Source organism: Engystomops pustulosus, chromosome 8, assembly GCF_040894005.1.
Source record: "Engystomops pustulosus chromosome 8, aEngPut4.maternal, whole genome shotgun sequence".
In the NCBI taxonomy this organism is placed as follows: domain Eukaryota; kingdom Metazoa; phylum Chordata; class Amphibia; order Anura; family Leptodactylidae; genus Engystomops; species Engystomops pustulosus.
In genome coordinates this window covers 115,019,312-115,046,672 of record NC_092418.1, presented here as the reverse complement: position 1 = coordinate 115,046,672, position 27,361 = coordinate 115,019,312, and the positions used below count along the sequence as shown (strand labels likewise).

Genomic DNA, 27,361 nt, shown 5'->3' with positions numbered 1-27,361 from the left:
CGGGGAGTCACTAAGATCGTGCTCCCGACATGCTGCATGTGTCGCTTCCCCACTCAGGTCCCCAGAGTTCACCTTCTTCTTCCTGGTGCATGTAAGTGCATTGTCCGTGTATAATGCGCTGTGCGGGGAGTCACTAAGATCGAGCGCCCGATATCCTGCATGTGTCACTTCCCCGCTCAGGTCCCCGGAGTTCACCTTCTTCTTCCTGGTGCATGTAAGTGCATTTTCCGTGTATAATGCGCTGTGCGGGGAGTCACTAGGATCGCGCGCCGATATCCTGCATGTGTCACTTCCCCACTCAGGTCCCTGGGGTTCACCTTTTCTTTCTGGTGCATGTACGTGCTTGGGCTTGCGACACAATTTGAATATTAAATCCTGCTCTCAGTCCGAATCAGTCAGATCTTTCGACGGCCCTCCCCCAATTTCGGTCGCATGAAAGCAACGCAGCTGCTTCAAGATCCAATCCCGTACGACACAATCCCCCCACTAAATACCTGTCCCAGCGGCACAAATCCCCAAAAATTCTAAAATCTGCTGAAAGTGCGATCCGCGGGACCCTTAGTAAATAAGCCCCATTGTAACAGAACAGGAGAGTAACTTGTGCTGCTAATGAGTTTTTCTCACAGAGGATTTTTTAGACTCCGTACATCTGTGACAAACTCTCAGTATTGATATTAGGTCTTTGCAGGTTTTCACTTAGTGGATATAAAAATTATTGACAGCAAGCAGAGCTCTTACGAATAACATGGAATTGAAACACAAAGTATAATACAAACTTTCAGAACTTTTTATTCTGCAATGACATCTGGATGGTGACTCTGCATTGTATCCTCTAGTCACATCCAGAGCTGCTTTCCCATTCTGGATGCAATTGTACCAAACCCTCAACAGTGCAAAATATCTTTCATGTGTCTTACTGCCTTTCATTTCTGCATATAGACATGTGAGATGACTGTTACATATTGGGATATCTTTTTCAGATTGTATCCTGTTGTCCCGTTCAATGGCAGAATTATAACTGAGAAGGAGGTGACAATTGGAGATTATCTATTTCCAAAAGAGGTAATTATTGTTGGACTTTAACTCTTAAAAGGGGTTGTCTGAGATCATTCCCATGACCTGTAAACCACACCTGACCTTATAGATGGTAACACTACATCTCCTCATGATAAGACTTGTATCCTGCATTGTGCAGCAGTTTTTCCCCCTGCAGGTTCTATCTGTGATTTTAGGCTGGAGACTGGTTACTATGAGGTCTCCCATACACTACACATGGGAGTATAGCACACTCTCTTTAAAAACTGCAAAACTTACTACCAACCCCTAAATGCAAAGTTCAGCATGACTTGCCCCTCCGCTCCCCTGTTATCCTAATAACATCCTCAATATTAAAGTTAATCCCTCATATGATTTACAGTATTTTGAGAAAATATTTCTTGGTCTCTCCCTTTTTACAAATTAAGGTTCCATTCCCCACCACTAGGGGCACCTTACTACACAGACATGTACAACTGCTGCAGCACTGGGCAGGAGCTTTGTGTATGAGTTGAGCTCCTCCTAGTGGTGGGAGTAGGTTAACAATATGTGACAGACGCAAGGGCATCACTGCAGTATCATGTGGACTTGCACTGGGGTCATTGCCTTTGTAGTAGGTAGGTACTTATCCTTCTTCGCAATGGCGTAAATAGAAGCTGATGAGCCCCAGTGCAAAGTCGGTGCCGGGCTCCCGACTATAATGTATGGTTTATAGTAATAGTCTTCTCACATGAGAGAGGGCCCCCTAATCCTCTTGGGCCCGGTTGCGACCGCAACCTCTGCACCCCCTCAAGTAACGCCCCTCCTTCTTGGTCTTCTTATCCCACAGACTCTCTTTGTTCTGAATCACTATGCCATTTCCCGGGATGAGAAAAACTTTGAGCAGCCAGAGAGGTTCCTGCCACAAAGATGGCTGCGCAGCGGAGGGATGAAGCACCACCCCTTCAGCTCCATTCCATTTGGGTATGGGGTCCGCGCATGCGTTGGCAGGAGAATCGCTGAGTTGGAGATGCATTTGGCTCTGGCTCGGGTAAGTAAATTATATCTTTTATCTTACATAAAAGCAAAACTACAACAAAAGGCGGCACCAAAAACTAGGTGTAAAGTTTTGTTTGTGATGTGGAAGGTCCTGGGAGGGCAGTAGTACAGGGATGTAACTAAGGCAAGAGTGGGTGATGTGTAAATGATTGGAAGGCTCTCCTACATTTCCTTACTTACACACATAGGAAGACTGGAAGGCAACACAACACCTTATGTAAACCACCTGTAAGTGCACTTAAATTACCCGTAACACAAATATCAGTAAACTTTAACTGTATAAGTAACTTCCAAAATATGACAGACACTTCTTGCTGGGTGGAAAATTAGGTCACAGCTTTATTATTTATAAATATTATCCCAGGAATATGCACGAATCGGGTACTTGGGAGCTCTGGAAGCTGCATGCCCAGCTGGACTCCTAGCTGGCAAGTCGGCCAACCGAGCAACCACCATCTCACATCTTCTACCATTACGCCTGTGACTTAAAAATTAACTATAAAATAGAAAGGAAAAACATTACAAAAAAATATAACATCTCAATAACATAAGGAGGGAGGGACAGCTTGAGTGTCGCCTCAAAGAAGGTGATAATATTGAGTGATCAGCCATATAATGCCCCACATCCTGTAGGAGGAGAGGACGTCATTAGGTAAGCAACAGGAGAGGGGGGAGAAGACATCTTAAAGGTACAGATCACCAACCCTATTAAAGGAAACCTACCATTTCAGATCATCGGTGTAAGCTGTAAACACCGAGCACCAGCTCAGGGTGAGCTCAGGGTGCGCTGGTGCCGGTGCTTAGTTTAGTTAGTGTTAAAACCGCGGTATCGCGCTTTTAACACTCTTTAAACTTTACAGCAGAAACTGCTTCGGCGCTGCGTGCGCACGATCGTGCGCACGCCTACATAGGAAATGCCGCAGGCGTTGTGCGCGCACGGTCGCGCGCAGCGCCGAAGCGGCTTCTGCTGTAAAGTTTAAAACGAAACTAAGCACCGGCACCAGCTCACCCTGAGCTCACCCTGAGCTGGGGCTCGGTGTTTACAGCTTACACCTACCATTCTAACTGGTAGGTTTCCTTTAAAGTGCAATAGTACCCAAACTATTAACCCTTTTGCATCTAGTAATGTCAGGGATCTGGGGAGAAAGCTGATAGAATAGTGTGGGGAGAGTGAAGAATAGACTGGATTCGTATCACATTTCCCCGTGACATTACACATAGAATTTCTATAACAATTGGATTTTTTTTCTATATATATTTCGCAGATAATAAAGATGTTTGAGGTTCACTACAAGCCCCAAGGGGAAGAAATAAAACCAATGGTGAGGATTGTCCTTGTACCCAGCAAACCCATCAACCTGGAGTTCGTAGAGAGATGATTCGGGAAGATCCTGTCCTTTCCAAATGTGATGTGATTCCAAGGATCAGGAGAAGAAAACCTGAAAAATGTGAAATGACTATGAATAAAGCTAAAAAATAAAATTTACACACAAAAAAATTTGAGAAAGGTTTTGTGCAAACAGTATATGAAGAAGTTATAAAAGAAAAGGAGCTTACATTAGGGGTAGGAGACAATGGTCTGCTGACAGTACAGGACAGTCACTCACTTGGGGTACAGAATAATGACACTTAGTGACAAACTGATACTTCCAATGCACAGCAATGACAAACTTATATTTGGGCTACAGGACAATGACGCACTGATATTTTGGGTACAGAACAAAGGCAGACTGACACTTGGGGTACTGGAAAATGAAATGCTGAGGCTTGGGGTACAGGATGATGACACATTGACACTTGGAGGACAGGACGGAGACACACTGATACGCTGGGTACAGGACAATGTGCATTCGGGCGTACATTCTGGATCGAGGATCACACAGGACCGGGTAAGTAAATGTGTCCCATTGCCTTACATTTATTAAAGCCGCTGCGCCATTTTTTCATCTGACTATGCTTGTTTTTTTCAGCGCAAACAGCTTGCACGTGTTCTATAAAGTGTCAGTGACACATTTGTATTGTGCACTATACCCGACACAACAGAAATTTCTGCACTGAAGGGGGCGTTCCGGAGCTCGCCCCATGTTAAACGTGCACCAAATAAAAGTTTGTGCACTCTGTTGGGGCAGTGCAGGAGGTGCCAGATTCATGAAGAACGTGCACCAGAAATCCTGAATCTGGCGCCTCCTGCACACTACACAGGACACTGCACATAGTACACCCCCTGCACACTACACAGGACACTGCACATAGTACACCCCCTGCACACTACACAGGACACTGCACATAGTACACCCCCTGCACACTACACAGGACACTGCACATAGCACATACTGCATTTCTTTTGTGCACAGGACATCACTGGTCTCTTACACGGATCTGCTGGGATCTGCTCCTTATTCTACAGTTCTGTGACTGTTGTGGGTTTCCTGATGATAACTTTGTCATCAATGATTTTCCAGAGGTTTACTATTGGGTATGTATCAGGCTGCGCTGGCTGATAAAGTGTAAAAGAAAGTTGTGATACACATGCACTCTGCAGCAAATAACATTTCCTAAACCATGACACTTCCTCCACCACCTTTCACTGACTTCTCTATACACTTTGGGTTCAGTCTTTCCCCAGTTGGTCAAAAAACATAATGGGGGTCATTTACTAAGGGCCCGATTCGCGTTTTCCCGACGTGTTACCCGAATATTTCCGATTTGCGCCGCTTGTACATGAATTGCCCCGGGTTTTTGGCGCACGCGATCGGATTGTGGCGCATCGGGGCCGGCATGCGCGCGACAGAAATCGGGGGGGCGTGGCCGAACGAAAACCCGACGTATTCGGAAAAACCGCCGCATTTAAAAACCGAAAATATGTCGCTTGGGGAGCGCTCACCTTCACCTTCTATGGGATGGTGCATTCCGGGGCGTTAAGTTTATTTTCGGCGCTGCAGCGCCATCTGGTGGACGGCGGAGGAACTACCATCTTAAATCCCAGCCGGACCCGAATCCTGTGCAGAGAACGCGCCGCTGGATCGCGAATGGGCCGGGTAAGTAAATGTGCCCCAATGTTTCACATCAGATCCAAAGACATAAATTTGTGTTTATCACTAAAATCAACGGTGGACACTTCTCCTCTGTCCACACATCATGCTCCTCAGAAGAGGTGAGTCTAGTCTTTTGATTCTTTCTGCTAATGAGCGCTATGGTCACTGCACAGTGGGCTTTCAGTCCAAGCGCTCTTTAAACATTGATACATTGTATGACGAGACAGATCCTTACCTTGTTCAGGGCTGAACTGGCGAATAATTCCAGCTGCATTGATGAAACGATTACCCATGGAGAGTCTCTGCATTATCCTGTCCTCTCTTGCATTTGTCTTTCAAGGGAGGGCAGCCTTCTTGGGGCACTTGAGTGAGTGTGTGATGTTATAAAGATGCTAAATTCTAGAAATCACAGACTTGTGACAACCGACTTGTCTTGCTATGGCTGATAGGGGTCACACCTTTGGCCTTCATCTGGACAACCTGCTGCAGGGGGGTTTCAGTCACTTGGGAAAAGCACAACATCCAAAGTCACTGAAACCTGGAAAGTTAGGTGCCGGGTCAATAAGGTTTTCCAGATAATTAAGGAAATTAGCACCAGGTGCCAGATTCATATCAATAACTTGCAAGTATCTGAAAGTGTTCTCTAATTTTGATCACTTTTTTTATTCTCTACTTTAGAATATATACAATTAAGGGAATAAGCTTATAATACGACTACTACTCTTCTTATGTAAGGACATATTCATATAGGACTACACGATGACCTTGACATTGAGGAAATTGTGTGTTATTCTCTAATTTCTCCAGTGATCTCTGTTGTATACATAGTAGATGAAATTAGTGGTTAGCACTACAGCCCTGCAGCGCTGAGGACCTGGGTTCAAGTCCCATCCAGGTAAACATCTGCAAAGAGTTTGTATGTTCTCTCCGTGTTTGTGTGGGTTTCCTCTGGGTCCTCCGGTTTCCTCCCACCATCCAAAACATACCGGTAGGATGATTAGATTGTGAGCCCCATTGGGGACAGGGACTGATTTGGCAAACTCTGTGCAGTGCTGCGTAATCTCAGCGCACTTAGGTTCCTCATTATGCCAATGTGGGATCTTTATAAAACATATGCAGATGAATGTAGTAAAAACGACATATAATACCAGAGAAACGAGTGCAGAACAAAGTCTATAGCGCTGTAAGCTGAGCGTCTGACCTCTGTCCCCTGTCACCTATGGGAGGCGCATCCAGCCAGGTGCAACTGCAATATAGTTCTGTGTTACAGAGAGCAGTGAGAAGGGACATCTAACCACTGAGCCGCCATGATCCCCCCTGCTATCAAATGTGTCTCTGCCCACCTGGTCAAAGGAAGCGGACGCCTACTGCAGCGGGCATGCGGGGTCACAGGGGCCCAGCACAGGAGTGTAACGGGGGTCACCGGGGCCCAGCACAGGAGTGTAACGGGGGTCACCGGGGCCCAGCACAGGAGTGCAACGGGGATCACCGGGGCAAAGCACAGGAGTGTAACGGGGGTCACCGGGGCCCAGCACAGGAGTGTAACGGGGGTCACCGGGGCCCAGCACAGGAGTGCAACGGGGGTCACAGCCCTGCAAGAGGGGAAGAAATACAAGACATTCAATGACCTGCCCGGACCCTCACTCCTCACCAACATATACTGGGTGTTCTTCAGAGGATATCTCATGTACACCCACGAGCTACAGGTAGTGTCATCACAAGAAGGGATCGCGACAGCCAATCATCTCTCACACTTCTCATCTGTGTTATTAATATTGAAGATTATTATTCTTGTACATAGGGGGCAGTATTATAGTAGTTATATTCCTGTACATAGGGGGCAGTATTATAGTAGTTATATTCCTGTACATAGGGAGCAGTATTATAGTAGATATATTCCTGTACATAGGGGCAGTATTATAGTAGTTATATTCCTGTACATAGGGGGCAGTATTATAGTAGATATATTCCTGTACATAGGGGCAGTATTATAGTAGTTATATTCCTGTACATAGGGGGCAGTATTATAGTAGTTATATTCCTGTACATAGGGGGCAGTATTATAGTAGTTATATTCTTGTACATAGGGGGCAGTATTATAGTAGTTATATTCCTGTACATAGGGGGCAGTATTATAGTAGTTATATTCTTGTACATAGGGGGCAGTGTTATAGTAGTTATATTCCTGTACATAGGGGGCAGTATTATAGTAGTTATATTCCTGTACATAGGGGGCAGTGTTATAGTAGTTATATTCCTGTACATAGGGGGCAGTATTATAGTAGTTATATTCCTGTACATAGGGGGCAGTATTATAGTAGTTATATTCCTGTACATAGGGGGCAGTATTATAGTAGTTATATTCCTGTACATAGGGGGCAGTATTATAGTAGTTATATTCCTGTACATAGGGGGCAGTATTATAGTAGTTATATTCTTGTACATAGGGAGCAGTATTATAGTAGTTATATTCCTGTACATAGGGGGCAGTATTATAGTAGTTATATTCCTGTACATAGGGGGCAGTATTATAGTAGTTATATTCCTGTACATAGGGGCAGTATTATAGTAGTTATATTCTTGTACATAGGTGGCAGTATTATAGTAGTTATATTCTTGTACATAGGGGGCAGTATTATAGTAGTTATATTCCTGTACATAGGGGGCAGTATTATAGTAGTTATATTCCTGTACATAGGGGGCAGTATTATAGTAGTTATATTCCTGTACATAGGGGGCAGTATTATAGTAGTTATATTCCTGTACATAGGGGGCAGTATTATAGTAGTTATATTCCTGTACATAGGGGGCAGTATTATAGTAGTTATATTCCTGTACATAGGGGGCAGTATTATAGTAGTTATATTCCTGTACATAGGGGGCAGTATTATAGTAGTTATATTCCTGTACATAGGGGGCAGTATTATAGTAGTTATATTCTTGTACATAGGGGGCAGTATTATAGTAGTTATATTCCTGTACATAGGGGGCAGTATTATAGTAGTTATATTCTTGTACATAGAGGGCAGTATTATAGTAGTTATATTCCTGTACATAGGGGGCAGTATTATAGTAGTTATATTCTTGTACATAGGGGGGAGTATTATAGTAGGTATATTCCTATACATAGGGGGCAGTATTATAGTAGTTATATTCCTGTACATAGGGGGCAGTATTATAGTAGTTATATTCTTGTACATAGGGGGCGGTATTATAGTAGTTATATTCTTGTACATAGGGGGCAGCTTAGGAGACATCATTCAGGTAGGAGCTATGAAAACATTGAAGTTTTTCTGATAATATAATTTGTTTCATTCTCAGGACATCTTCAAGAAGAAGTATGGTCCTATGTGGAAATCCTCTCTAGGACGATACGTTTCGGTGAACATCTCTGATGTTGATCTAGTAGAGTCTGTACTGAGACAAGAGGGAAAATATCCCGTCAGGCTGGACATGGAGATTTGGAAGATGTACAGGCGGCTTAGAGACCTCGGATTAGGCCCCTTCACAGAGTAGGATATTGTCAAGTTACATCACATAAATTATTTATCCATTATGTTATCCATAGGGGGCAGCATTATATCAGTCACGGCAGTAGTACTTGCCCCCTTCATAATTTCTTAATCTTTTGGATCTTTGTCACACTAAAATGTTCCAGATCTCCAAATAAATTTAAAGAGGACCTGACACCCTTACTTTAGTAAACAGCTCCTAATGCGTTTTTTTAAGGGCGACAGGTCCTCTTCAAATATTGGACAAACATAACACAAGTTACACAAAATCCTGTAATGTCAAGGTGAAAATAATCAGAACCTTCGGTTCTCTGAGTGAGAAGTAATTGCCCACTAAACCAAATAACTGGTTGGACCCTCAGGTCACATTCACACTAGTATAAGTCAGTGACACGGGCATTAGTGGCATCTAGTACCTTACAGAATACAATCTGCTCCATCCGGACCAGGACTTAATTATGGTTTTGCCCAGCCATGGTTGAATTTCCTGCCAAATGTCTCCAGCTCCGTGCCGCACATCTCCACACTGCGCCCCTAAAAAAAACCACAGTCACAGTATAATGGAATGTGATCCTGCATATGTATTATCTTCACATGACTGAACACACTATTTCCCACACAAAACATCTTATATATATTCCCCCAAATAAATTATAGAATGTGCGGCACCCACAATTTCTTATATATACCAGACCCCCTGTAGATACACTGACACCCCCAGAAGATAAGTGCATGCTGAGGGAGTGAGTTTCTAAGTGGGTGCTGAGGGAGCGAGCTCCCTCTGCACCCATCATCACCCCACAGCAGCGGTCATGGATGCTGATGACATCCCAGGCAGACAGGGGGTCCTTTGAGGGACCCCAGGGGCTGCCTGTAGTAGCTTTCTATGGCCTAATAGAAAGCCTGTAAGTATGGGACAGGATAATGGACTAATAATTTGTGCAGTGCAGTATAAAACTAAAGTATAAAACTTTAAAAATAAAGTTTATGTAAATAATAAAAGTTAAAAAAAACACAAACACACAAAAATCCTTTGCCGCTTTAAAAATAAAACAAATCACACACATTTTGTACTTACACACCCGTCTCAACCCAGGCTAAAAATCTATAATAGTATTGATCTTGCTCGACAAAAAATTAGTATGTCACATGACGTTAAGGTGTTAAGAAATAAGTGAAGACTTTGGAGCGGGCGAGTCCATGGGGCTCATTTACTAAGGGTCCGAACGCCGCACTTTCGTCGGGTTTCCCGAATATTTCTATTTTGCCCTGAATTGTCCCGGGGATTTTGGCGGACGCGATCAGATTGTGGCGCATCCGTGTCGGCATGCACGTGACATAAATCGGGGGGGGGGGGGGGGGGGGCGTCGGACAACCCAACGGATTCGGAAAAACCGCGGAATTTAAAAAACTAATTGTGTCGCAAGATAAGCACTTACATACACCGGTAAGAAGAAGGTGAACTCCAGGGACCTGAGCGGGGAAGCGACACATGCAGGATATCGGACACACGACCTTAGTGAATCGCGTCGGACCAGAATCTTTGTCGGACAACACAGTGTTGTAATAGACACATTGGCAGTTATTAATGTTGGTTTATTCGTGTACTTTGGGACAGTATTACGGCACTGATACTCCTGAACTTAGGAGAAAGTGTTATAGTAATGACATTTTTGTACATCAAGGGCAGTAACATAAGACATAGGACACAATCACTACCAAGTAACGATCTGTAGCTATGAGCTGACTGTCAGACACTGCTGGTGGGGGCCCCTTATAGGTAAAGTGGTGGGGGCCCTGGGGCATTCACCCCTGGGGCCCTCCCCATAATCCAGCCCTGATAATATGTTACCTTTTCCTTTAGGGCAGGGCAGCGCTGGCACTCGCTGCGGTCTGTGCTCAATAAGAGGATGCTGAAACCTAAGGAGGCCGTGCTCTACACGGAGGTGATCAACGAGGTGGTGACCGATTTCCTGGATATGCTGGATGATATGAGGAAGGCATCGCCATCAGGAGTGATGGTCAACGACTTATCTAATGCCCTCTACAGGTTCTCCTTTGAAGGTGAGGTGAAGGTTATTGCCTTTCCGCAGAATAGGGGATAACAAGCTGATCGATTAGGGTGTAACTGCTGGGAACAAAATTGGCTCCGCCAGGGATCTGAAGAAAGAGGATCCTATTTTTACTAATCGATGGAGTGGAAGGCTGAGTATGTGTCATGCCACTCTATTCAATAGTACAGAGGTTTCATACACTCAGCGCCTGATAACTCATATACTCACATTTACTGTCTATGGTAGTGCCAGAGATACCTGCCCGCTGTGCTGGGCAATTTACGACATTCCAATACTACTGAATGGAGCAGCAGGACACATGCTAAATACATACCTCCATATTAGGAAGAATGGGACCTTCTTACTTCCCCTTCTTGCTAGGGGTCCAGTTCTCATAATCCGTGAGGTCCCAATAGTTGGATCTTTACCAATCATCTGCTTCTAGGGGATGATATGGAAACATGGCATAACCCCTTTAAGGAGGGCCAGTCAGTACCTTCTGTGAGTACGGCTGTGCCACAATCAATTTGGCTACGTTTTTTATCCATCCAAAAGTTGTAGGTATGGCCCTAAAAGTTTTTGTAAGAATGAGCTCATATTAGCCAAGGGGGCGGTAACTTGCCTTCCTTTTGACTCCAGGACTTTTCTAGTACCGACTTGTATACAAGGATATAGGTCATGGATTGTCTTGTCTCTCACTTACCTTCAGGAATATCCTACATCTTGTTTGAGACCCGTATAGGATGTTTACAGAAGGACATCCCCCCAGAAACCAAAAAGTTCATTCAATCCGTTGGAGATATGCTGAAGTACACAATGCACGTGACTATCCTGCCCAGCTGGACCAAAAACATCTTACCTTACTGGAAGAAATATGTGCAGAGCTGGGACATCATGTTTGAATTCGGTGAGTTTCCTGTACATAGGGGTCAGTATTATAGTAGTTATATTCTTGTACTTAGGGGGCAGTATTATAGTAGTTATATTCCTGTACATAGGGGGCAGTATTATAGTAGTTATATTCCTGTACATAGGGGGCAGTATTATAGTAGTTATATTCCTGTACATAGGGGGCAGTATTATAGTAGTTATATTCCTGTACATAGGGGGCAGTATTATAGTAGTTATATTCTTGTACATAGGGGTCAGTATTATAGTAGTTATATTCCTGTACATAGGGGGCAGTATTATAGTAGTTATATTCCTGTACATAGGGGGCAGTATTATAGTAGTTATATTCCTGTACATAGGGGGCAGTATTATAGTAGTTATATTCCTGTACATAGGGGGCAGTATTATAGTAGTTATATTCCTGTACATAGGGGGCAGTATTATAGTAGTTATATTCTTGTACATAGGGGGCAGTATTATAGTAGTTATATTCCTGTACATAGGGGGCAGTATTATAGTAGTTATATTCCTGTACATAGGGGGCAGTATTATAGTAGTTATATTCTTGTACATAGGGGGCAGTATTATAGTAGTTATATTCTTGTACATAGGGGGCAGTATTATAGTAGTTATATTCCTGTACATAGGGGGCAGTATTATAGTAGTTATATTCCTGTACATAGGGGGCAGTATTATAGTAGTTATAGTCTTGTACATAGGGGGCAGTATTATAGTAGTTATATTCCTGTACATAGGGGGCAGTATTATAGTAGTTATATTCCTGTACATAGGGGGCAGTATTATAGTAGTTATATCCTGTACATAGGGGCAGTATTATAGTAGTTATATTCTTGTACATAGGGAGCAGTATTATAGTAGTTATATTCTTGTGCATAGGGGGCAGTATTATAGTAGTTATATTCCTGTACATAGGGGCAGTATTATAGTAGTTATATTTTTGTACATAGGGGGCAGTATTATAGTAGTTATATTCCTGTACATAGGGGCAGTATTATAGTAGTTATATTCCTGTACATAGGGGGCAGTATTATAGTAGTTATATTCTTGTACATAGGGGGCAGTATTATAGTAGTTATATTCTTGTACATAGGGGGCAGTATTATAGTAGTTATATTCTTGTACATAGGGGGCAGTATTATAGTAGTTATATTCTTGTACATAGGGGGCAGTATTATAGTAGTTATATTTTTGTACATAGGGGGCAGTATTATAGTAGTTATATTCCTGTACATAGGGGGCAGTATTATAGTAGTTATATTCTTGTACATAGGGGGCAGTATTATAGTAGTTATATTCTTGTACATAGGGGGCAGTATTATAGTAGTTATATTCCTGTACATAGGGGGCAGTATTGTAGTAGTTATATTCCTGTACATAGGGGGGCAGTATTATAGTAGTTATATTCCTGTACATAGTAGGGGTAGTATTATAGTAGTTATATTCCTGTACATAGGGGGCAGTATTATAGTAGTTATATTCCTGTACATAGGGGGCAGTATTATAGTAGTTATATTCCTGTACATAGGGGTAGTATTATAGTAGTTATATTCTTGTACATAGGGGGCAGTATAATAGTAGTTATATTCTTGTACATAGGGGGCAGTATTATAGTAGTTATATTCTTGTACATAGGGGGCAGTATTATAGTAGTTATCTTCTTGTACATAGGGGGCCGTATTATAGTAGTTATATTCTTGTACATAGGGAGCAGTATTATAGTAGTTATATTCCTGTACATAGGGGGCAGTATTATAGTAGTTATATTCCTGCACATAGAGGGCAGTATTATAGTAGTTATCTTCTTGTACATAGGGGGCGGTATTATAGTAGTTATATTCTGGTACATAGGGGGCAGTATTATAGTAGTTATATTCTTGTACATAGGGAGCAGTATTATAGTAGTTATATTCCTGTACATAGGGGGCAGTATTATAGTAGTTATATTCTTGTACATAGGGGGCGGTATTATAGTAGTTATATTCTTGTACATAGGGGGCAGTATTATAGTAGTTATATTCTTGTACATAGGGGGCAGTATTATAGTAGTTATATTCTTGTACATAGGGGGCAGTATTATAGTAGTTATATACTTGTACATAGGGGGCAGTATTATAGTAGTTATATTCTTGTACATAGGGGGCAGTATTATAGTAGTTATATTCTTGTACATTGGGGGCAGTATTATAGTAGATATATTCTTGTACATAGGGGGGCAGTATTATAGTAGTTATATTCTTGTACATAGGGGGCAGTATTATAGTAGTTATATCCTGTACATAGGGGGCAGTATTATAGTAGTTATATTCTTGTACATAGGGGGCAGTATTATAGTAGTTATATTCTTGTACATAGGGGGATGTATTATAGTAGTTATATTCTTGTACATAGGGGGCAGTATTATAGTAGTTATATTACTGTACATAGGAGGCAGTATTATAGTAGTTATATTCTTGTACATAGGGGGCAGTATTATAGTAGTTATATTCCTGTACATAGGGGGCAGTATTATAGTAGTTATATTCTTGTACATAGGGGGGCAGTATTATAGTAGTTATATTCTTGTACATAGGGGGCAGTATTATAGTAGTTATATTCTTGTAGATTATTAGGAATGAAGTATTTAGACTTGAACACAGCTCTTATTGTGACTGTAGAAATAATATACCTCAATACAGGCGGTCCCCTACTTAAGAACAATCGACTTACAGACGACCCCTAGTTACAAACGGACCTCCGGATTTTGGTAATTTATTGTGCTTTAGTCCTGGGCTACAATAAACAATTATAACAGTTATCACAGGCGTCTATAGTGAAGCTTTATTGTTAATCCTGGTTCTTATGACAACCCAACATTTTTAAAATCCAATTGTCACAGAGACCAAAAAAGTTCTGTCTGGGTTACAATTATAAAATATACAGTTCCGACTTACATACAAATTCAACTTAAGAACAAACCCTATCTTGTATGTAACCCGAGGACTGCCTGTACTGTACATACACAAATTCTTTGTCATCACTGCACCTTTCATATTCTTTAATCCACAATAACATAAAATAAATATTTGAATACATTTTATAGGGAACAAGTTGATTGACCAGAAGATGCAGAATATACAAGAGCGTTTGGATCGGGGGGAGGAGGTGCAGGGGGAGTACCTGACCTACCTGCTGTCCAGCGGTAATCTCACCATGAAGGAGGTGTACGGCAGCATTGCTGAGCTGCTTCTTGCTGGAGTGGACACGGTAATAATTAATAATAATAATTCTTTATGTATATAGCGCACACAGATGCCGCAGCGCTGCACATAGATTGTCACATCAGTCCCTGTCCCCAATGGGGCTCACAATCTTATCAACCTACCAGTATGTTATGGATTGTGGGAGGAAACTGTCGCCATTACATATGTTATACTGGGGCACTAACGTTTCAAGTTTTATTGTTACCTTTAGATATATTGTGCTTCACCTTCATTAAATTGCATCCTACACACTAGTCACACCCAAAGCTGCATCCACAAATCACTACTGACATGTATAAGTTGCACATTTGCACATAAATGAAAATACTAAAGATGTTTTTGTCCTTTCCTCTTCTTTAGACATCGAATACTCTATCCTTTGGCTTGTATGAGCTCTCCAGAAGCCCGGACATCCAGGATGCCTTGTACCAGGAGGTGACGTCTGTTGTGCCCGGCGATGCTGTGCCTACTGGGAATGATATTGCCAGGATGCCACTTCTAAGGGCAGTGGTCAAGGAGACATTAAGGTTAAAACTGGAGGGGGGAAGGGAGGCCAAAAAGACATTAGATGATAGAAATCAATCAGCATGTAAAATGTCAAAACTAAGTTACATGGATTAAAGGGAACCTGTCACCACATGTTTCACAAATACCCCTAGTGGCAGGTACCTAGTAACTAACAAACACCCATCTTTCAGCTAAAAATTGTTTACCTAACATAAACTTGCCTGGTATTTAGGGATCTATAGAGCGAGTCGGGGCGTGACCTAATGTCAAGTGACCAGGGTGACATCATCACAGGTCCTTTAGCCTCTTAACATTAGCAAATTGTACCCCATGCACATATCTGACCACATAAAAAAAAATCACAGCAGCCTCCATGGACTTCTAAGTGTTACAGAATTTGATGGCGCTATATACATAAAGATTGTTATTATTACTCCTCTCCATGAAGGCTGCTGTGATTTCATGAGATATATGCTTGGTGTACAGTTCGGTAATGTTAGGAGGCTAAAGGACCTGCGATGATGTCATGTTAGTGACCTAAAAAGCATGGGGAGGAGCTGCTGGATTCAGCCTGAGGCCACGCCCACCTCAACTCACTACAGATATCCCTGGATACCAGGTGAAATTATAAAGTTGAATATATGGGGATCGGAGTGGAAGACTTTTTAGCTAAAAGAAGGGTGTCAGTTAGTTATTAGGGCTCTATGGGAACCTGCCATCAGCTGTATTTGTGAAACATGTGGTGACAGGTTCCTTTTAAGATCCTGGGAGGATAGAGAGATTCATACAGTACAGGTAATACACAGGTAATGGGGAACAATATAGGGGATTACCAGGAGATCATTGAGGGTCTGACTGCCAGGACCCCCACCAACGGGATCCAGAAAACAGGGGTCCCCTTCTCACTAATAGCTGAAGCGGCAATCCATTTCTATGGGAAGGCTGGAGATAGCCGGGCTGGTGGTTTAATGGGGTAAAATCTGGTGACAGGGTCCCTTTATGTTACCAAACGAGGATCCCTTTGAGATCACTTGGGAATGGCACTTCTATAAGTGTTCCTCTAAATATAAGGCATGGATAGTCAATATACCTGGTGCCTCCTCTCTGCTGCAGGAGCCCCCCATAGCATTATTCACCGAGCACTGGGTGTCTCCTAAAATGGCCTGTCCGTGACAATCTCTACATCAGGGGTCCCCAAACTTTTTACACAATGGGCCAGTTCACTGTCCCTCAGACCGTTGGCAGGCAATTATTGAATCACTGAGGGTCAGATCATGAAAGGAGCTGCTGTGCACAGGTGCTCCAGCAGCACTATTGATAATCCGGCCCCGCCGGACTGGGGCCCATGTGACACTCAATCTCCCACACCCCGGGTCCCCTGGTAGTGAGTGAGAGGAGCACAGCATGCGTCTAAATCCTGTGCTCCTCTCACTCACTACCAGGGGACCCGGGGTGTGGGAGATTGAGTGTCACATGGGCCCCAGCCCTACAATGTAATGTTCACAGCAGAGTCCCCCATTTACAGAAATGTCCACAGCAGAGTCCCCCATTCAATGTAATGTCCACAGCAGGGCCCCCATTCAATGTAATGTCCACAGCAGGGCCCCCATTCAATGTAATGTCCACAGCAGGGCCCCCATTCAATGTAATGTCCACAGCAGGGCCCCCATTCAATGTAATGTCCACAGCAGGGCCCCCATTCAATGTAATGTCCACAGCAGGGCCCCCATTCAATGTAATGTCCACAGCAGGGCCCCCATTCAATGTAATGTCCACAGCAGGGCCCCCATTCAATGTAATATCCACAGCAGGGCCCCCATTCAATGTAATGTCCACAGCAGGGCCCCCATTCAATGTAATGTCCACAGCAGGGCCCCCATTCAATGTAATGTCCACAGCAGGGCCCCCATTCAATGTAATATCCACAGCAGGGCCCCCATTCAATGTAATATCCACAGCAGGGCCCCCATTCAATGTAATATCCACAGCAGGGCCCTTCCCTTTACATAAAAGTCCACAGAGAGACTCAGACCACGCACAACACTATGATGGCACATAGACACAACCCTGCCACGTCTTAGTGTGTGTGCCCGGGCAGCAAGAGGAGATGGCGGACCCACGGGGAGAAGAAGCCAGAGGCGACTGTAGCGTTTTAGGGTTTTATTTTGACCTGCCAATCTTCACCTAGGGCCCACCTGTACAAAGATCCGCCAATGGACCCGGGATGGCGGATAAATGGCCTCCGGTGGCCACATCCAGCCCACGGGTCATAGTTTGTGGACCCTGCTCTACATAAATTTCACTTTTTTTTTCCTTTCGTTCAATTTTTTAGGCTGTATCCTGTTGTGCCTGGCAACTCCAGATTGGCCGTGGAAAGTGATGTCATTATCGGAGATTACTTCTTTCCTAAAGGTGTAAGTAGAGCAACAAATGTTACTCCTTTACCGATACGATGGGGAAGATTTATTGTGCTCCGGCATATGGTGAAAGTCCCCCCCTCCAGCGCCGCCAGATACATAAAGAGGCTTAGGCTGCCATAGTTTTAGTGAACGTTTACATGGTGCACCCCCTTCACTCCCCTCCATATACCCCCCATTATTTTAGGGCTTATACGCAAGTTTTCTTGCATAGAAGTCCTGATAAATGACCCCCAATTTATTAGTCTTAATTTTTTCTTAAAAGGGGCAATTGCACTCATTGGACCATCTAAAATATAATAAATACTTAGCAATTAATGGTATATTTTGTCATTAGAATCTGTGAACATTAAGTGTATGCAGCTCTCAAGCCGACTTATGTGTTTCTATACCAACAGACTACAGACAGACTTGATGTAGTCTGATCCTGCTTCTCCTTTCTACTCTGTAAGTAGCCAAGAAGAGAAAGTAGAGGCATAATCTATGACTGCAGGTAACAAAAGGGTTTTTGCAGTCTGTCACCAAGAAATTCGGCAATAGGAGCTGCTTATTAAAGTAAGCAGCTCCTTGTGCTCCAACAAACGCTGCAGTGCTATGATAGCGTTATTGGAAACAGCGGGGTACAATGTAAACGCTGGACTGCTCTCAAAGCGGTCCGATGTATTCATGAGGGGGCAGTCCGAGATGCTGCTTCTTCCCGGGACCGCTCCGCTTGCTCCATAGGGCAGAGGTGACTGCCGCGCGTCATGCCGCAGTCACCGCCCCTAATCCCGCCCTCCTCATGAATACATCGGACCGCTTTGAAGCGGTCCAACGATTACATTGTACCACGCTCCTTTCCGGTAACACTATCACTCTAACACTGCGGTGTTTGTTTTAGCACTAGAAGCTCCTTACTTTAGTAACATCTCCTAGTGCCCAATTTCTGGGTGACAGGTCCTCTTTAAAGGAAACCTACCATTTAGAATGGTAGGTGTAAGCTGTAAGTACCGAGCACCAGCTCAGGGTGAGCTCAGGGTGAGCTGGTGCCGGTACCTACTTTCGTTAGTGTTATAAACCGCGGTATCGCGGTTTTAACACTTTTTAAACTTTAGAGCAGGAGAGGCTTCGGCGCTGCGCGCGACCGTGCGTGCGCAACGTCTCCGCTATTTCCTATGTAGGCGCTCACACGATCGTGCGCACGCAGCGCCGAAGCCCCTTCTGCTCTAAAGTTTAAAAAGTGTTAAAACCGCAATACCGCGGTTTATAACACTAACGAAAGTAAGTACCGGCACCAGCTCACCCTGAGCTCACCCTGAGCTGGTGCTCGGTACTTACAGCTTACACCTACCATTCTAACTGGTAGGTTTCCTTTAGATGATGATTCCTAAAATAATTTATTTCAACTGTATTGAGTTGTACATTTAGGTCCTGTAGTCTTATGGTCACCCCCTTGTATTATATGCCTTTGTGTTGTCTCATGAGGGTCACTATCCCCGAGACACTAAAGTCTTTGAAAAATACAAACTTTGTAGAAAGTAATAGAATGGCTCCCACCAGAGTCTTTGTGTCTTTTTGTTGCTTTATTCAAAAAACATACAACGGGGGTCATTTACTAAGGGCCCGATTCGCGTTTTTCTGACGTGTTACCCGAATATTTCCGATTTGCGCCAATTTCGCCGATTTTCGGCACTGGCATGCACGCGACGGAAATCGGGGGGGGGGGCGTGGCCGAACAAAAACCCGGCAGATTCGGAAAAACCGCCGCATTTTTTTAAAAAAATCTGTTGCGGAGCTTGCACTTACCTTCACTCAGCCCGGCTCGGTGAACTCCAGCACGTTCCGATGCTTTTCACCGCAGCAGCGCCACGTGGTGGACGGCGGAGGAACTACCTTAATGAATCCCGGTCAGACCCGAAACCAGCGCAGAGAACACGCCGTTGGATCGCGAATGGACCGGGTAAGTAAATCTGCCCCAATATGTGTAACATTGTTGTTGGCGGGAGACAACTACAATGTTACACATGTTGTGAGTATGGCATCATTGTGCCACCGATACTGTAGCAGTAATAGATGTCATCTTGTCGTATGTCTACAGCATTTTATCTGGACATTTAACAAACAGGAGCAGTAGCCACTTAGTCCACTCTTCTACATAAATATAGCCGGAAAATACAACTACTATCACAGCTACTGCTATAGGCTCCTGTCACAGTTATGATATACAATGACAATGCAGATTATCTCACTATATACTTACATAAAGAGAGAATGATAAACACAATGGGGGTTATTTACTAAGGGCCCGAATCGTTCTTTTTCGTCGGGTTTCCCGAATATTTCCAATTTGCGGCGTCTTTCCCTGAATTGCCCCGGGTTTTTGGCGCACGCACGATCGGACTGTGTCGCAACGGAGCCGGCATGCACATGATGGAAATCGGGGGGGGGGGGGGGGGGGTTGGCAGCATGGCTGGCAGAAAACCCAACGGATTCGGAAAAACCGCTGAATTTAAGGAAAAAAAAAAGTGTCGCTTGGCATGCGCTTACCTGCACAGGATAGTGAACTCCGGCGGACTTCAGCGCAGCAGTGACACCTGGTGGACATCGGGCGCACTACCTTAGTGAATTGCCGGAAGACCCGAATCCTCGACTGAGAACCCGCCGCTGGATCACAACAGGACCGGGTAAGTAAATGTGCCCCACTGTCCTCCCAGAAGGCACAAATTGTATAGTTGCTTGTTTGCTTGATTCACAGCTGAGGCATCATGGGATTGATAATGATGGGAAAATAATCTCCATCTTCTTTTTCAGACCCTCTTCGTTTTAAATCACTACGAAATCTCTCGAGACGAGAAAAATTTCACAGAAGCAAAAAAGTTTATTCCCCAGCGCTGGTTCCGGGAGCAAAGGGTAAAGAACAACCCGTTCAGCTCCATCCCTTTTGGGTACGGGGTCAGAGCCTGTGTGGGGCGACGAGTTGCTGAACTGGAAATGTATCTGATAATATCCCGGGTAAGTACAAATCAATAAACCACCATTAGGATGGGCCCTGATGAGGAGGGGTGGGACCCCAATTACAATATGGGGGACGGTGGTAAAGAACGGACCCTCTATAATTAGACTTATGCTCCCTCCTGATATTTGCTGTGCTAGTAAATGCATGAAATGACAATTATGAAACATCTGGATTGTGTCGTCCCATTGTTATTCCTCCTGCAAATGCATGAGTAGATGGACAACTGGGTGTTACCATTTATCTTGTCAATGGGGTGTGTACCACACAGACACCATCCAATCAGTGCTGCCGAACTGTGTATGGAGCCATTTTTAGGAGAATAGTAACACAGTGGGGCACATTTACTAAGGGTCCGAACGCTGCATTTTCGACAGGTTTCACGTCTTTTTACCATTATGCCCTGAATTGCCCCGGGGTTTTGGCGCACGCGATCGGATTGTGGTGCATAGGCGCCATCTTGCATGCAACACAAATCGGGGGCGGGGACGTTGGACAACCCGACTGATTCAGACAAACCGCGTAATTTAAAGAGCAAATTGTGTCACAAGATCAGCACTTACATGCACCAGGAAGAAGAAGGTGAACTCCGGGGACCTGAGCAGGGAAGCGACACATGCAGGATATCGGACCCACGATCTTAGTGACTCCCCGCACAGCGCATTATACACGGACAATGCACTTACATGCACCAGGAAGAAGAAGGTGAACTCCAGGGACCTGAGCGGGGAAGCGACACATGCAGGATATCGGACGCACGATCTTAGTGACTCCCCGCACAGCGCATTATACACGGGCAATGCACTTACATGCACCAGGAAGAAGAAGGTGAAATCCAGGGACCTGAGCGGGGAAGCGACACATGCAGGATATCGGGCCCACGATCTTAGTGACTCCCCGCACAGCGCATTATACACGGGCAATGCACTTACATGCACCAGGAAGAAGAAGGTGAACTCCAGGGACCTGAGCGGGGAAGCGACACATGCAGGATATCGGACGCACGATCTTAGTGACTCCCCGCACAGCGCATTATACACGGACAATGCACTTACATGCACCAGGAAGAAGGTGAACTCTGAGGACCTGAGCGGGGAAGTGACACATGCAGGATATCAGGTGCAGGATCTTAGTGACTCCCCGCACAGCACATTATACACGGACAATGCACTTACATGCACCAGGAAGAAGAAGGTGAACTCCAGGGACCTGAGCGGGGAAGCGACACATGCAGGATATCGGGTGCAGGATCTTAGTGACTCCCCGCACAGCGCATTTTACACCGACAATCCACTTACATGCACCAGGAAGAAGGTGAAATCCAGGGACCTGAGCGGGGAAGCGACACATGCAGGATATCGGGTGCACGATCTTAGTGATTCCCTGCACAGCGCATTATACACGGAAAATGCACTTACATGCCCCAGGAAGAAGAAGGTGAACTCCGGGGACCTGAGTGGGGAAGCGACACATGCAGGATATCGGGTGCACGATCTTAGTGACTCCTCGCACAGCGCATTATACACGGATAATACACTTACATGCACCAGGAAGAAGATGAACTCCGGGGACCTGAGCGGGGAAGCGACACATGCAGGATATCAGGCGCAGGATCTTAGTGACTCCCCGCACAGCGCATTATACACGGACAATGCACTAACATGCACTAGGAAGAAGAAGGTGAACTCCGGGGACCTGAGTGGGGAAGCGACACATGCAGGATATCAGGCGCAGGATCTTAGTGACTCCCCGCACAGCGCATTATACACGGACAATGCACTAACATGCACTAGGAAGAAGAAGGTGAACTCCGGGGACCTGAGTGGGGAAGCGACACATGCAGGATATCAGGCGCAGGATCTTAGTGACTCCCCGCACAGCGCATTATACACGGACAATGCACTTACATGCACCAGGAAGAAGAAGGTGAACTCCGGGGACCTGAGTGGGGAAGCGACACATGCAGGATATCGGGTGCACGATCTTAGTGACTCCCCGCACAGCGCATTATACACGGACAATGCACTTACATTCACCAGGAAGAAGAAGGTTCACTCCGGGGACCTGAGCGGGGAAGCGACACATGCAGGATATCGGGTGCACGATCTTAGTGACTCCCCGCACAGCGCATTATACATGGACAATGCACTTACATGCACCAGGAAGAAGAAGGTGAACTCCAGGGACCTGAGTGGGGAAGCGACACATGCAGGATATCGGGTGTACGATCTTAGTGACTCCCCGCACAGCGCATTATACATGGACAATGCACTTACATGCACCAGGAAGAAGAAGGTGAACTCCAGGGACCTGAGCGGGGAAGCCACACCTGCAGGATATCGGGCGCACGGATCTTAGTGACTCCCCGCACAGCGCATTATACATGGACAATGCACTTACATGCACCAGGAAGAAGAAGGTGAACTCCAGGGACCTGAGCGTGGAAGTGACACATGCAGGATATCGGGCGCATGATCTTAGTGACTCCCCGCACAGCGCATTATACACGGACAATGCACTTACATTCACCAGGAAGAAGAAGGTGAACTCGGGGGACCTGAGCGGGGAAGCGACACATGTAGGATATCGGGTGCACGATCTTAGTGACTCCCCGCACAGCGCATTATACACGGACAATGCACTTACATGCACCAGGAAGAAGAAGGTGAACTCCGGGGACCTGAGTGGGGAAGCGACACATGCAGGATATCGGGCGCAGGATCTTAGTGACTCCCCGCACAGCACATTATACACGGACAATGCACACACATACACCAGGAAGAAGAAGGTGAACTCCGGGGACCTGAGTGGGGAAGCGACACATGTAGGATATCGGGTGCACGATCTTAGTGATTCCCCGCACAGCGCATTATACACGGACAATGCACTTACATGCACCAGGAAGAAGAAGGTGAACTCCGGGGACCTGAGTGGGGAAGCGACACATGCAGGATATCGGGCGCAGGATCTTAGTGACTCCCCGCACAGCGCATTATACACGGACAATGCACTTACATGCACCAGGAAGAAGAAGGTGAACTCCAGGGACCTGAGCGGGGAAGCGACACATGCAGGATATCGGGAGCACGATCTTAGTGACTCCCCGCACAGCGCATTATACACGGACAATGCACTTACATGCACCAGGAAGCAGAAGGTGAACTCCGGGGACCTGAGCGGGGAAGCGACACATGCAGGATATCGGGCGCAGGATCTTAGTGACTCCCCGCACAGCGCATTATACACGGACAATGCACTTACATGCACCAGGAAGAAGAAGGTGAACTCCGGGGACCTGAGAGGGGAAGCGACACATGCAGGATATCAGGCACAGGATCTTAGTGACTCCCCGCACAGCGCATTATACACAGACAATGCACTTACATGCACCAGGAAGAAGAAGGTGAACTCCGGGGACCTGAGCGGGGAAGCGACACATGCAGGATATCAGGCGCACGATCTTAGTGACTCCCCGCACAGCGCATTATACATGGACAATGCACTTACATGCACCAGGAAGAAGAAGGTGAACTCCAGGGACCTGAGCGGGGAAGCGACACATGCAGGATATCGGGCGCAGGATCTTAGTGACTCCCTGCACAGCGCATTATACACGGACAATGCACTTACATGCACCAGGAAGAAGAAGGTGAACTCCGGGGACCTGAGCGGGGAAGTGACGCATGCAGGATATCGGGCGCTCGATCTTAGTGAATCGCGGCAGCTCCGAACCCTGATCGGACATTCCGGATCGACGGCGTCAACGGGACGGGTAAGTAAGTGTGCACAATGTTGTCAACTGATTTCTGTATTTAGGGGGTCAGAATTTATTTGGTGAACCTGGTGTGGGGTCGAGTGTGTGTATTAGTTTGTCTTAGGCCCCTTCCACACTTGCGTTGCAGATCACGTCAGAGTCTGATCAGGGGGCGATCAGGGTTTGGTCAGTGAAAAACGCACATTTTGCATCAGAGTTCAATCAGTTTTCAGTCAGAGTTTGTTCAGTGTCTCAGTTTTTCACGCACTTTTTCAATGCAATTTCAATGCGCAGAAAATGCGCGTGAAATGGACTCAGGGCTGATCTCTATCTTTTCTATGGCAATTGATGCGTGAAAAACGCACTGCACTTGCAAGTGTCTCAGAGCGCGATGCGTTTTTGATGCATCTCCATAGACTTGTATGGTGCGTTCTTAAAAAAAAACGCGCGAGTGTGCGTGAAAGAAAATGCAAGTCTGAAAAGACCCATTGATTACAATGGGTCAGAGTGCAATGCAAGTTCTGCGCGTCAAAAGGGGCCTTAGTGTATTTTGTCTGGGGTCTGCATTTATGTGCTCAGGGTGTGTACTTTTTTTATGGGTCTTGACTTGTATTTGCTTAGATGGTCTGTACTTTTTCAGGTTAGTATTTAGCGGTTCTGGAATGGACCTGTGCCTGTCTATGGGTCCGGGGTCTATATTTGATTAGATGTTCTTGGTGTGTACTTAGGATTCTGTATTTGTTTGGTGGACCAGTTCTGGGCTCTGTATTCACGTCTTTATTACTTTCTTCTTCATTTGCAGATTATTAAGAGATACGAGCTGAGACCAGAACCCGGTGCTCCGGAGATCAGAGCCGTGGACCGTGTGGTCCTTGCCCCACAGAAACAACTCAATCTGCAATTACTGGAAAGACATCCCAGACCGTAATCTAAAAATGGCCTCCTGTGCTCAGTATGTTAAAGGGACGGTGTCCCCAGGATTGGGCTCTTTAAGATCAGAGTACTCACATAATGTCCTGTCTTTGCATCTGTGCCTAAGGGTGATGTCACACATGGTGTTTTTAGGCTGTTTTTAGTTAGTGCGTTTTCAGATCGTAAAAAATGCATTAGTTTTTGTCCGTTTTTAATTCCGCAAATTCAGAAAACCGGACAAAAACGTGCTTAAAACGGCCCAAAAACGGCATGTGTGACATCACCCTAATAGTTCACCAACCTCTCATTGCCCCACGAGCAATAAAAGCCATTGTTATTCTCCTCCTTAAGAAGTTCAGGTAGTGTCATGTGACCTCCATAAAGTCTTCTGATTGGCTGAGAGAAGATTACATGTAGATATATGTTTTGCAAAGAAGAGATCTGCAACAAATGTATTAAAAGGGCAATGTCTAATCTTATTCAATTTCACTTTGTGACCTATTTTTTTTTTTTACTCGCTTTTTATTTTTCTCATGCAGCGCTAAAGAAGTGGCGCAGCCAATGGCTCCGTATTCACATGAGGACTTATGGCTCCTCCTCTACTCTTTATTTATGCCCTATCCGACATCTATGGGATATAACAATTATCAGTTAAATATGGTGGCGGACAGTTACTTGAAGGCACCACTTGTCCACTTTCACCAAATATTGTTTGAATGATGAAAAGTTATACAGTTTTCCAATATCCTTTCTGTATCAATTCCTCACGTTTTTCTAGATCTCTGCTTGCTGTCCTGCTATAGGAAGCTTTTGTTTTTACTCCACTGGATAGAAATCTGTTCCTGTGATGTGATGGACATACTGGTGCACGAGCCGTTATTATCACAGAGAGTAATAGGAGGTGTGTGATATAACTGCTTCTTCACCTGCATGTCCATCACATGACCTACCATCAAAATGAAGCATGGATAAACCAGATCAAATCAATGTATAACGTTATGCTAATGAGCCTCATGGGCTCTGGGGGAAGTTCCATGTTGTAGATTCACAGGCTGTTACACTGTGCATGAGCACTTCCCTGCTTCTACTGTGTGCTGAAACATCCTCTGATGTAAGATTACATAATTCAGAGAGAGACGGAAGTGCTGAGGGAGCATAGGGAGACAGTGTAACAGCATGTGAAGCTGCAGCAACATACCCCCACAGCACTAATGCTGGGGTCTGACCATTGAGGCCCCCAGAAATAGGATAGATTAGGGCCCACAAGTCCCTTGAAGTTCCCCATCTCTATGGAGAGTCTGTACACATCTCAGCCTGTTCTTTATTAACTCCTTTAGGACTTCTAGGACAGCCTTCTAGGCTGAAGTGCTCCAAGGGAGTGGGTGCTACACACACTAGCACCCATGCCCATGGAGCACTTCAAGGGATCTTCTGGAACCCTTCTCACGGACAGGCTCCTGTAATCATATTACATCTAGGGGTTGAAAAACAAAATAGTTATCACAGATGAGGTTTTGTTACAATTGTTCTCAGTTTAGACAATTCATTCTGAACTAAGCACCTCAGCAGCAGAAGGTCTGTTACAATGTATCAGATCAGATACATGAGAAAATAGGGTCTCTCTAACAATTAGATGTAGTCATCAGCTTCACCTGACCATTAACCCTCGCAGTCATTCCTCCAGGTGGATAGAACCTGTGATTACACATTAATAACCTGTAATTATAACATCAACTGGTTCCCTATAATAATAATAATCTTTATTCCTATATCACCATCAAATACAAACACTGCGGCTGCGCCTTACACAAGAGGCAGGATCCCCCATAGCTCTGCCATAGGTCACCCCCTCCCTGCACAATGTAACATGAACCAGACCTGGAAGGAATCCTGTCCAGCAGCTATGACAGCCCAGCAGAGCCGCTCACACTCAGTGCCGCCTCTGCTCGCACTC

The 27,361-nt window shown here is 45.0% G+C and overlaps 2 protein-coding genes across 2 annotated transcripts in view; both read left to right on the top strand.

Annotated features, from left to right (window-relative positions):
• The window catches only part of LOC140075910 (sterol 26-hydroxylase, mitochondrial-like), a 33,801-nt gene extending 30,245 nt beyond the window's left edge, over positions 1 to 3,556 (top strand). The window contains exons 7-9 of the mRNA XM_072122323.1: positions 981 to 1,062; positions 1,865 to 2,065; positions 3,339 to 3,556. Of these exons, the coding sequence (XP_071978424.1) occupies positions 981 to 1,062; positions 1,865 to 2,065; positions 3,339 to 3,452 (397 nt within the window). The 3' untranslated portion in view covers positions 3,453 to 3,556. The remainder of the gene's footprint in view (positions 1 to 980; positions 1,063 to 1,864; positions 2,066 to 3,338) is intronic.
• A 2,792-nt stretch (positions 3,557 to 6,348) lies between these two features.
• LOC140075902 (sterol 26-hydroxylase, mitochondrial-like) lies at positions 6,349 to 25,864 on the top strand. Its single transcript, XM_072122313.1, has 9 exons — positions 6,349 to 6,814; positions 8,430 to 8,620; positions 10,485 to 10,684; positions 11,384 to 11,581; positions 14,666 to 14,829; positions 15,186 to 15,352; positions 17,665 to 17,746; positions 20,540 to 20,740; positions 25,298 to 25,864. The coding sequence occupies exons 1-9, from the start codon at positions 6,416 to 6,418 to the stop codon at positions 25,421 to 25,423; spliced, it is 1,728 nt and encodes a 575-aa protein (XP_071978414.1). The 5' UTR covers positions 6,349 to 6,415; the 3' UTR covers positions 25,424 to 25,864.
• Positions 25,865 to 27,361: the final 1,497 nt, after the last annotated feature.

Excerpts from the sequence above, each read along its gene's own strand:
- LOC140075902 (XM_072122313.1), top strand. The coding sequence starts at position 6,416 with ATGATCCCCCCTGCTATCAAATGTGTCTCTGCCCACCTGGTCAAAGGA. Across the intron at positions 17,747-20,539 it reads ATTACTTCTTTCCTAAAGGT|ACCCTCTTCGTTTTAAATCA; the intron begins GTAAGTAGAGCA and ends CTTCTTTTTCAG. Across the intron at positions 20,741-25,297 it reads TGTATCTGATAATATCCCGG|ATTATTAAGAGATACGAGCT; the intron begins GTAAGTACAAAT and ends CTTCATTTGCAG.